Below are 12,564 nucleotides of genomic sequence, written 5' to 3'. Positions count from 1 at the left end.
CTCTATTAATATAATTTATAAAACTTTGATTTTAGGCTCTAGGTAGGGAACAATTACCAGCTCCAAGCTCATGAGTTTCTTAGAATAAAGCAAAAATAACACAGTTAAAAACTAGCAAGGGTGTTCTCATCCCCCTTCTTCCCCAGCATTGACTTCCAGTAACCTGTTGGGGGCCAGCACCACCTCCTGCTTCTAAGTGGAGAGTGGTCAGAGTAGCCTTTGGCCAGTGTCAGGAGAAGTTTCTGCTTTGACAAATAATCATTTTTTATTGAGTCAACTACTAGTCAGCTCCTGGCTGTCATGACAGGACTCCAACTTTGTGGAAAGCCACTGAAAACGACTATGAAAAAATATTACAAGGTTCAACTGGGGTTTTCCCTTGGCCAGATTTCTCTTGCAGACTTTTCTAAAAAAAAAAAAAAAATCTATTTCCCAATCAGCCTATGCATGTGGACTTTTCCCCCACAAGTTAAAAAGCAATCATGCTTCTATATATGGAATTTTCTTTACTTCAGCTGCTGAAGAATTTGTTGGAATACATACTGCAAAAATGACTGCTGTGGCTATTACTGTACTTGCTCAGGGGAGCTATTCAGATGCCTCATTTATTGGAGCTTAATAGATTAAAAGTCCAAATTGAGTCTCATGATATAAGCCTAATCAAGTTCTAATCTGCATAATTTTCCCATAAGCAGCAATGGGAAATTTGGATAATTTATGTTTCAGCAGTTGCCAATCATGTGTTAAATAGCATTGTTGCATTTACTTATCAAAATATTTTTATTGATCTTCACTTCATCTGACATTTGGCTTTGGGGTTTTTTTTCCCCTGGCATTACATTAACAGGAAATTTAATTCATCTCCTAGATGATGTAATATGAGATGTTTCTCTTGATTTTAACATGTCTTTATAGATCATTTTTAACGGTGATCTTTCCCTTTTACAACTTCATATTGAATACCTGTCTCAGCAAACCTAGATGACTCTGCCTAATTTATTTCCCTAGTTTAACGTAGCATATGGATTTCTAACCATCATTTATATGCACACAATAAAAGATAATTTGCCCCACCATTTGAACCAATTCCTTTATGTTAAATCTATGGGGGCGGGGGAGGCACTTACCTTCCTTTCTCCATCTATTTTAGGGGAGGTGATTTATAAGAATTTCCATCTCCCTCTCTCCCTGGAAAAGCTTGGGGATTTAACCAGGGAAGATTTAGAAAGTACTTTGTGTTTTCCCCCACGGAAAAGCACTGTAATAAAGCATTTATTATATGTACTGAGTTGTGCATGCTACCATACCAAAGCAAGTTAAGCATAACTGCAATGGGTCCCAGCTGTTATCTGCTATTGTTTAAAAGTGAAAACAATAAAAGAGTAAGACTGGCTCAGGCCTCCAACTTGCCTGCCAAGCTCAGCACGTGAGAAAGAGAGACCATCACAGAAACAGAGGCCGTCACACTCGGAGGGAAGGCAGCATGGAGCAGGCTAACCCTTGGCCTCTGAAGTCAGACTGTCTGGCCGTAGCCCCCTAGATGTGCCCCTTACCAGGTGGGATGCTGAAGGAAGTTGTCTGACTTCCTCTGAATCTTATTTTCCTCATATGCGAAATGGTAGTATTAGCAGTTCCTGTACTTATAGGGTTGTTGCTGCTGCTAAGTCGCTTCAGTCATGTCCGACTCTGCAACCTCATAGATGACAGCCCACTAGGCTCCTCTGTCCCTGGGATTCTCCAGGCAAGAACACTGGAGTGGGTTGCCATTTCCTTCTCCAATGCATGAAAGTGAAAAGGGAAAGTGAAGTTGCTCAGTCGTGCCCGACTCTTCGTGACCCCATGGACTGCAGCCCACCAGGCTCCTCCGTCCATGGGATTTTCCAGGCAAGAGTACTGGAGTGGGGTGCCATTGCCTTCTCCTTATAGGGTTGTTATGAGGAATAGATGAGGTGGCCTGTGAAAAAACCCTTAGCTCAGCTTTGGCATGTAATAAGAAAGAGTATGCCATGGCCTCCATTAGAGGAGGCCCTGGAGCCCATTAACCTAGGTTCAGATTTAGATCTGCTTAGGCCTAGATGTATCCTCTGGGGCAAGTTGCTTAACTCATTGTTCTTCAATCTCCTCATCTGTAATACAGCACTGTCTACATAGGATGGTGGTAAGAACTAAAGTTAAAACAAGAGCAGGTTTTGGTACATGGTATTTCAGTCACTAAGTCATGTCTGACTCTTATGACCCCATGGACTGTAGCCCGCCAGGCTCCTCTGTCCATGGGATTCTCCAGTCAAGAATACTGGAATGGGTTGCCATTTCCTTCTCCAGGGGATCTTCCTGACTCAGAGATCGAACCCGAGTCTCCTGCATTGCAGGCAGACTCTTTACTGACTGAGCTACATCTTATAATCCCAATCTATAGGGATAGGATTTTGGTAAGAATGAAAGTTCAGAGAAGGCGATGGCACCCCACTCCGGTACTCTTGCCTGGGAAATCCCATGGACAGAGGAGCCTGGTAGGCTCCAGTCCATGGGGTTGCTAAGAGTTGGACATGACTGAGTGACTTCACTTTCACTTTCATGCATTGGAGAAGGAAATGGCAACCCACTCCAGTGTTCTTGCCTGGAGCATCCCAGGGACAGAGGAGCCTGGTGGGCTTCCGTCTATAGGGTTGCACAGAGTCAGACACGACTGATGTGACTTAGCAGCAGCAGCAGCAAGAATGAAAGTTAAAACATGAGCAGGTTTTGGTACATACTGAACACTCAGTAAGTGTTGGATTTTACTATTTTTTCCTTAAGGTTCTATTTAAGCCTACCGCCTTCATTCTCAGTTGTCTTAGTCTAGATCTAGAACATTCTTACCTTTGCTTTGAGTTCTATAAGGAACATGACATTGAGTCTTTCTCATTTTTGAATGTACTCACAACTTCATTATCCTGGAAAGCTTTTCTAGCCATTCCCTCTGGTAGATCTTATCTGAGTCAGAACCTGTCAATTGCTTGTAACCATGGATGCTCCTTGGATGCTGCATCTGTATGCATGCATGCAGCAGGTACCCAAAACAGTTACTTTAAAAAATGAAACCTTAATAATCTTTCTGTTACCGAGTCTCTTCTCCTTGAACCTTATGGGCATAGGCCAAGTGTTTGTGTTACATTCTTTCATGTGAAGCCATCCAAACAGAAATGGCCTTGTCATATTTAACTAGAAGTCAATTAATCTTCCAGTAACTTCCCTGATACAGACCAAGTGGTGCTCACCAATGAATCAGTCAGTTCAGTTCAGTCCCTCAGTCGTGTCTGACTCTTTGCGACCCCATGAATCGCAGCATGCCAGGCCTCCCTGTCCATCACCAACTCCCGGAGTTCACCCAGACTCATGTCCATCGAGTCAGTGATGCCATCCATCCAGCCATCTCATCCTCTGTCGTTCCCTTCTCCTCCTGCCCCCAATCCCTCCCAGCATCAGAGTCTTTTCCAGTGAGTCAACTCTTCGCATGAGGCGGCCAAAGTACTGGAGTTTCAGCTTTAGCATCATTCCTTCCAAAGAAATCCCAGGGCTGATCTCCTTCCAAATGGACTGGTTGGATCTCCTTGCAGTCCAAGGGACTCTCAAGAGTCTTCTCCAACACCACAGTTCAAAAGCATCAATTCTTTGGCGCTCAGCTTTCTTCACAGTCCAACTCTCACATCCATACATGACCACTGGAAAAACCATAGCCTTGACTAGACGAACCTTTGTTGACAAAGTAATGTCTCTACTTTTCAATATGCTATCTAGGTTGGTCATAACTTTCCTTCCAAGGAGTAAGCATCTTTTAATTTCATGGCTGCAGTCACCATCTGCAGTGATTTTGGAGCCCCAAAAAATAAAGTCTGACACTGTTTCCACTGTTTCCCCATCTATTTCCCATGAGGTGATGGGACCGGATGCCATGATCTTCGTTTTCTGAAGTTGAGCTTTAAGCCAACTTTTTCACTGTCCACTTTCACTTTCATCAGGAGACTTTTTAGTTCCTCCTCACTTTCTGCCATAAGGGTGGTGTCATCTGCATATCTGAGGTTATTGATATTTCTCCCAGCAATCTGGATTCCAGCTTGTGTGTCTTCCAGTCCAGCGTTTCTCATGATGTACTCTGCATATAAGTTGAATAAGCAGGGTGACAATATACAGCCTTGACGTACTCCTTTTTCTATTTGGAACCAGTCTGTTGAATAACCAGTCATAAAAAGAACATCAAGTACTACAGATTTTGTTGAGCTGAACCCAGCAGTGGTGTATGTGATTGAGAACACAAATGTTGGAAAAGAATGTAGAGAGTAGTGAAAACCATTTCAAAAGCCCAAGAAGCAAAATAGGAAAGTTCATGTCCTTAAATAAATAGAGGAAGTGGAAATTAAGTGTAGAAAACAAGACTCCAGAGACCTTGCAGTTGCTGTAATGAATTAAGAAGCTTTCTTTCATGAGACTGGACACCAGTCTTTCAACATACTAAAAAAAATCTTAGCCATCTGATATCCAAAATACTCCTTCCTTAAATATTTTAGGCTGTATTTTTAATCACTGAGTTGATCTGATTATTTCTACTAAAATATGTTCACACTACTAATACCTTCCCATTAATTTTTCATGATTTTCTCAATGTGAACATTCTTTTTAAAAAATCTCTACCAAAAGCTACCTTAGTTCTTTAGCCATAGGGAAGGGGGAAGCAATGAAAGCTGTTCCTTGCTACAGATATTTACTATGTACTTGGTAAAATATTAACCTTGGTAGTCAACATTTTAAAGTTTTCCCTTCATTCCAGACATTGTACTAGATGTTTTGAACATACTATTTCATCTTATTCTCACAACTGCCCTGTATAAGAGGTAATTCCAATTTAGACAAAGATACAGAGGTTTGGAGAGTCTGTGCCATGTGTGTGGTTATGTTTCTTATCAGTAGATGAGCCAGAATTTAAACCTAAGTCATCCGACTCCAATGCACACGCTCTTAACTATTCCACTCCATTTCTTCTCTGTGAGCCAGGCAATTTGTAGACAGTCTGGGATGCTTAAATATATAGAAAATTCAGGCTTTAACCTAAAGTTCCTCTACAGCATATGGAGTAAGCTTGCTTGGCAGAGGGCAATGTTGGGCCCATTTCTGCCTGATGTCAAAGGAGTAGAACAAGTAATATAAGCCCATCATATCTGCACCTGCAGATTGAAATGGGGCAGGGCTCTCAATGTAAGGAGATCAGGTAGTCTTTAAAGTTATCTTTGGCCCAGAACCTGCCTCTCATGTCCACACTCAACAGAGAGAAATGGGAACACATCTAAAGAACCAGGAGGCTGTCTTGGTAAGAGCTTGGGCTGCGGCTGTGTTTACTTAACTTGAATCTTTTCCTGATTGAGAACTTTTCATTCTATCCATCCAATGCCAACATTCCTCATCATCTCTTCTGGCAAAATGAGCGTGTTTCTAAAATTAAGTTCCTGAGTGTTAGTTCAACTAACGGAAGGAGCATTTCCCAGTTTCACTATCCTCTAGTTGTAGATCAGGGTCCCTGGAGGATACTCCATGTGCAAGGACTTTCACATGCAGGACCAGAGCACTGCTTTATGTAGAGGGCTTTAAAGTTCAACCAAAGATGTTATCCACTGCAGCAAACAAGGGATTGAGGAGCAAGACAATCAGAGAACTGGATACAATTTAGACTTGCCCCTTTATCAACAGCTGCTGTGATGAATAGGGTAGCTGCCAACAAATGATACCAAAGGCCGAATTCACTCATCCCTTTGGAAGGAAAGTGCCTGATTTTCTATTCTTTTCAAGGTCACTTCAGGAATCTGGGTCAATCCTGCTATTTCAAGCCACAATTTTCCTGTATGAGAATCTCTAAGAAAGAAACAATGCTAATACATTCTGTTCCTCTTTAACACAACTCTCCAGGAAGGGTTAAAAAAAAAGTAAATACAATCTATTTCTTTTGTCTTTGCCCCTTGCTTGTAAAAACGTGTGGCTATAAAAGTAGCAAATAATAAGTGACATTATCATTGCTGAAGTTTTCTTTCCAACAAAAGCACCTCGTTCTTGGGGTCACGTGTAGGAGAGAAAAAGACCTTTAATGGAGAGATGTCTTTGGCCATCCACCATAGTTTGTCAGTTGCAGATGCTAATGGAACCAGGCTTGGTGACTGAAGGGGAAAATGGAATATGAAAGCAAAATGCAAGAAGCCTAAGAGGCAAGCATGTCATTTCTAAATGAAGGTTTCATGCAAAGGAATTGAGTCTTTTCACAGCTGAAAATGGAATCTTTAAATAAGATAAAATAAAAGGATGCTTTGGTTTGTTGCAGGTTCTGTAATGAAATACAGTTTTCCTAATACCGTGTGACCTGCATTTCTCCCTGCTTTATGGGTGCTATTCCTTGATGTACAAACCCGTATTTTCTCAAGTCAGCATTTGTTGATGGATGTCAAAATACAGGCCATGTATTATGCATATAGCATTACCGATTTAAGGTGTTTACTTGTCAAGTTGAAGAAATTCAAAAACGTCACATCCACTGAATCTGCACAGCTGTCATTTGCAGTTTTTCATGCTTTTGAATGAAACTTCTGATGAAAACAGTTTAGTTTTCCCCTTCACTATTCTAGGGGAAGAAAACAGGTAGCATTTCAATTGCATGTTCTTGGCTATGTGCATGGCTGAAAACACACACTTTCCAAAGCTTAGACAGATGGACCCTATATTGTCATTCAAAATTACTTACCTATGCACAGTGTATCAATATAAAGAGTAAAATTAAGTGCAATCAGGGAGTGAATGGTGAGTGGAACATTTTTTTTTCTTTCTGAAAGTATGGCACTCAGTTGGATGATATTTATATACAGGAGAGCAGAAAATAGTAAAACTCTTTTATATTTTTCTGGCATCTCATGCAGGATGTGCTTCCAAAACAACAGGCAATTACATGCACTTGTCATTTCATTTCTGGTGGATAAAGATTTACACATATCTTAATGCCAAAATCAACCCACTCTTGTCACATTCCCGAGTAAGTAAGGAACCGGGTCACATCATCTTTGAAATTTTGTTCTTGGAAAATTAGCAAGTGACTTTGTAATTCCCTAATTCATCGATAAGCCCAGGTAGCCATCCGCCAAAGGCAGAGAAGATAAAGTGAACGTGAACCTCTGTTGGCCTGTTCTATAAGGCGGAGGCGGAAGTAGGGCACGGCGGCCAGCACAGTGCCGGTGCTGCTGCTTGCCACATGCTTCACTTGGTAAAATTAATTTTCACCAAATGAGTGTATGAAGAAAATAAATGTCTCATGTCTGTATGGCTACGTACATCCTTAAAGGGGCAGCCATTTGGCCTAGCTGGGATGCTTTCCCACCTTCCCTCAATTGAAGATATGGTTGGGCCAAACTCATTCTAATATGTATTGAGATTTCGGTCTGAAACCCAAAAAAGCCAAAACTGCAAAAATCAGAAACCACGTAGGCTACTCTCTGGTTTACTGTGCCCACATCTACGTTCTACCATGTGAAGTCTGTGTCACACTGGGAAGTTCACGTGTCCACTCTAAATAGGTAGCATATGCATCAATCAAGACTATTTCAGTTGCAAGTAAAGTCTTCAGTATGGCTTAGACAGAAGGGGGAAATATACATATATATAGTGTATGTGTGCGCAGATGCTCAGTCATGTCCGACTCTTTGCAACCGTACCCTGCCAGTGAACTGTACCCTGCCAATTCTCCTCTACCTTTGGGATTCTCCCAGCAAGAATACTGGAGTAGGTTGCCATTTCCTCCTCCAGAGGGTCATCCTGACCAGGGATCAAACCTACAGCTCTTGCATTGGCAGGGGAATTCTTTACCATTTGTGCCACCTGGGAAGCTGTGTATATGTGTATATATGTTAATATTTAATACATATAATACAAAGTACATAAATATACACATATAAAATATCATTGTTTAACTCAGCATTTTAAAAAACTAAGATCGCAGCATCTGGTCCCATTGCTTCATGGCAAATAGAAGAGGAGAAAGTGGAAGCAGTGACAGTTTATTTTCTTGGGATCCAAAATCACTGGACGATGACTGTAGCCATGAGATTAAAAAACACTTGCTCCTTAGAAGGAAAGCTATGACAAACCTATACAGCATATTAAAAACAGAGACATCACTTTTCTGACAAAGGTTTGTATAATCAAAGCTATAGTTTTTTCAGTCGTCATGTATAGATGTTGGAGCATATAGAAGGCTGAGTGCCAAACAATTGATGCTTTCAAACTGTAGTGGGTGAAGAAGACTCTTGAAAGTCTCTTGGACAACAAGAGATCAAACCGGTCAACCCTAAAGGAAATCATCCCTGAATATTCTTCGGCAGGATTTATGCTGAAGCTGAAGCTCCAATACTTAGGCCACCTGATGTGAAGAGTTGACTCATTGGAAAAGACCGTGATGCTGGGAAAGATTGAAGGCAAAAGGAGAAGGGGGCAGCAGAGAATGAAATGGTTAGATAGCATGACTGACTCAATGGACATGAATTTTGAGCAAACTCCAGAAGACAGTGGAGGACAGGGAAGCCTGGTGTGCTACAGTCCACGGGGTCACAAAGAGTCAGACATGACTTAGTGACTGAACAACAAAAACAATCTCATTATTATGTATATAATATATATGAAATCTCTTTATATATATTATGCATTTTATATTATAATATCATTTATAAATGTATAAAATCTCATGTAGTAAAGAAATCCTGAGATCAGTTGGTTTTGGTTCTAGGGCTGGTTAATTCAGGCAGTAGGGAAAATTATTCCTGTCCTTCAAACGTTCTATCATTGGCTTCAGCCAGCTCATTAAGCTGGCTTGTCTTTGGCTAGTTCCCACCCAAGTTACAGGATGGCTGCTACAGTTCCACTCACTACAGGCACAGAAGCAATGCCCAGTGGATAGAAGAGAATCTCTTCTCATATGATTCTTTTTAAAGGCAAAGAAAGACTTCCTAAAGGCCCCAGGCAGATTTCCTCCCACTTTCTCTTGGCTAGAACCCAGGTGTAAGTCACTCACTGGCAAGAGAATAAGTAATCAATTGGTTTAAGATGACAGTCAGGATGGGTTAGGATATGCTGTGGTAACAACAGCACAAAAATCAACAGAACAAATCTCAGTGGCTTAAAGCAGCAGAGATTGATTTTTCACTCAGAATGCTTTGTGTGTCTGGGTTATTTTCCAAGGCTGCGGCCCAGCCTGCATCGCCATGGTAACCCATGCTCTCACTGTTGCCACAGCCTGGGAGAGGGATGGCAAGTCAAATACTTATACCGGAAGTGATGCTATGCATTGTTCTGTTTGCTTTTCATGGGCCAGAGCATTTCCTATGTCACATGGTCATGTCTAACTTCTCAGAAGCACGGAGGTGCAATCTGTGTGGAGGGAGCAGAAATCTGTGAACAAAATCAATAACTGGTGTAAAGACTGGTTTTTAGGGATCTGTCAATGTGGGTTAGAATTATTTATAATACGATAACCCTGTATGAGAGACAGCAAAAGAGACACAGATGTATAGAACAGTCTTTTGGACTCTGTGGGAGAGGGAGAGGGTGGGATGAATTGGGAGAATGGCATTGAAACATGTATAATATCATATGTGAAACGAATTGCCAGTCCAGGTTCAATGCATGATGCAGGATGCTTGGGGCTGGTGCACTGGGATGACCCAGAGGGATGGTACGGGGAGGGAGAGGGGAGAGGGATTCAGGATGGGGAACATGTGTACACCCGTGGTGGATTCATGTTGATGTATGGCAAAACCAATACAATATTGTAAAATAATTAGCCTCCAATTAAAATAAATAAATTTATATTTTAAAAAAAGAATTATTTATAATAGTCTCACACTTTGTCCTTTTGAAAACAACTCATTAGAGTTTATCCTGGAAGTGTTAATTTTTGACCTATAAATAATGCTTTTTTTTTTTTTTACTGTGTATATACACTGTACTCTCATTATTTCCAAGTTTTGCATGTTTTTTATTTTTTTCCTTCCTCTCTTTCCTTCCCACTAGGGTTCACACCTCCAGGAATGGACCGATCCTCACCAGATAACAGCCCGGTACATGGGATGTTACGCCAGCCCTCCATCACGACTGGGGTCAACATCCCCATCATCACTGAACTAGGTAGGAGTGAACGTCAGCTTTGGGTGGATTTTTTTGGTCCTCTCTTCCAACCATGCAGGATATGAGGAGTTTGGCCTGTCTCTTAGCTCTCTTACTGTGGTAGGCTCTAATGGTGTATTTTTTGGGGGGAGAAGGGGAAAATTGGAGAAGAGTATGAGTAGAAATATGGCAGATGACCCAGAGGAAAACTGATCTATCTTTCCTGTGAGATGAATAGACAGTTTCCTGCATGCTGGTCACTGTTTGCAAAGGGTCATGAGATGATGGGTTGGAGACTGGGGCATACATTCGGGAATGGGGAGGAAGGGAGGATAGGTATAGTCCACGGGTATTTTCCCAGTGATTCTCATTGGAAGCATCTGTGGAAGTTCCCTCCCCTGAGGTACAAAGCCTCAGGTCTAAGCCAGTCCCATTTTGAGAACTGCATAGAAACACTGGCCTGATGTGTGATAATTTTACATTTAATCTATTCTAGTTAAACTCTTCAGCTGAAAGGCATTTTCAGTGACTGTCACCCTGGTCCAGAAAAATGACAGGGTTTTGAGGGCCACGATCGTTGACCGGTGGGATCCAGCTTTTAACCTGGCCATGGCATTTCCTGCTATTATTTGTGAATTTGCAAAACTGCTACAAGGTCTCTTCCCTGGAAGATAAACACCAAACTACCTATGGTCCCGGGTCCCTTTACTTCAGAATGCTTTCTCTGTTATTCCCTCACTCTTTTCTTTTTCTGTACTTTCCTCCACTCCCTTTCCCCAACCCTAAATGCTGTATCCAATTAGCTAAACCTGGCAAGTTGCCTTTGGTATCAGTCAATCAGGAAAAAAACAGTGGGACGCACATTCTAATGATAACCGAACTGGGTAAGAAGCACTGTTTTCTTTCACATCAGTATCTCCTTTCGTTTGTGGTTGGTGTTTCCGACTATCACCAGCTTGTTTTTTATTTCACCGGCTGTAGCAGAACGGCTACCCCATGGCACTGCTTTGAATGTGTTTTATTTGTGGCTCTGGTTGGAATCGACTGTCTTGTTCTGGCCTTTCTTAATGATTTTTTCCCCACACAGCATCAGTAAACCTTTGATCACACCCATCTGAGCTGGCAGTTATTTCCAAAGCATCTTTGCTCTAATTCATTTCCTTTAGCCTGGGCCTTCCCCCCCGCCCCCCACCATGTGTCCCCCTGCTCCTCCTCCCACCTCCTCCCTTCTATTCCTCTTCCAACATACTGTCAGTTTGACTGACGTGTCTTCACAACTCTCAGAGGAAGTCAAAGGAGAAATATAAAAATTTTAAGATAAGAAACCTAATACGGTACCTTCCCTGCAGCTGTTTATTTTCCTTTATTCTGACTTTATTTGCCTTCCCCCCCCCCCCACTACTTGGCCCTTTCTCAGAAGCTCTGGTTTCTGAAGCCATAAAAGCAGCGAGTTCCTAGGGGACCCTTTCTTGCTAAAGCCAGGTCTTCAGAAAGGATGCAGAGGATGAGGTTAGCAATCACCAAGGCCCAGCCCTGCACTCTGACCCCCACCCCACTGGCCCAGAGTCCTCTCTGGGAGATTCAGAGAGGACTCATCCAGAAGATGAAGGGCTCTGGTCATGAAGGCATTTGTCAAACTTTTCCACAATTCCCTATGACTTGGTTAATAACTCAATGAAAAGCACCCATCAGCAGCAGGTCTCAGAACTAGGGATTGATCTTCTAGACAAAGACAGCAAGTGCTGTTCAGTGGAGGGTGAATTGAGAGGTAGGGAGCACCTGCCTTCAAATGGCTCACAAATGAAACTCACATGCCATTTTCTTGGCCCCAAAATATATTTCAAAATAAGAGAGCAGGCTTTTAACACAGTAATCTTGCTTGCCAGGTGTCTGGAAACAAAGGAATAAATTGTCCACCATTCAGCACTGTATTATTGTCGATGGAGCTATTTTTCAGGACAAATTGACTCAGGTCAAGGAGCAGCACACTATTTTATGTTTCTAACAGTAGGACAGGTGTCTTTTTCATGTTTAGAGAAGTTGGTTAAAAGCCTACGGGTGGATTGCTCTTCTCAGAACCTTAGGTAAGAGACCCAGGGAGCTTGTGTGGCCCAGACCTCTAGGTGGAAAATTCATCCAGACATCTCTGTCTCAGAAAAATTCAGCAGTGTTTCAAAATCATCATTGCCAGGAATTTGTTTGGAATTGATGCACTGCCAAATAACTGGGATATCTTGATTTGCGACGAGTAGAAAAGAAAAGGCTTGATACCCCCAATCTGTCCAACAATTCAAGTATTCAGTCAGCATAATTGAGTATCCTAAAGGCTTCGTCCCTTGCCAGATTTCTTTTATGAACTCAGAGAACCTTCCATGTGTTCACTTCACCTTCACCCTCTGCCTT

The 12,564-nt window shown here is 41.9% G+C and overlaps 1 protein-coding gene across 1 annotated transcript in view; it reads left to right on the top strand.

Annotated features, from left to right (window-relative positions):
• KCNMA1 (potassium calcium-activated channel subfamily M alpha 1) overlaps positions 1–12,564 on the top strand; it is a 771,888-nt gene that overhangs the window by 718,629 nt on the left and 40,695 nt on the right. Inside the window, 2 exon segments of the mRNA XM_027530425.1 lie at positions 10,069–10,182; positions 10,965–11,045. Coding sequence (XP_027386226.1) covers positions 10,069–10,182; positions 10,965–11,045 — 195 coding nt within the window.

This window comes from Bos indicus x Bos taurus, chromosome 28 (assembly GCF_003369695.1).
Source record: "Bos indicus x Bos taurus breed Angus x Brahman F1 hybrid chromosome 28, Bos_hybrid_MaternalHap_v2.0, whole genome shotgun sequence".
Taxonomy (NCBI): Eukaryota; Metazoa; Chordata; class Mammalia; order Artiodactyla; family Bovidae; genus Bos; species Bos indicus x Bos taurus.
This window is presented reverse-complemented; position numbering and strand designations above follow the sequence as displayed.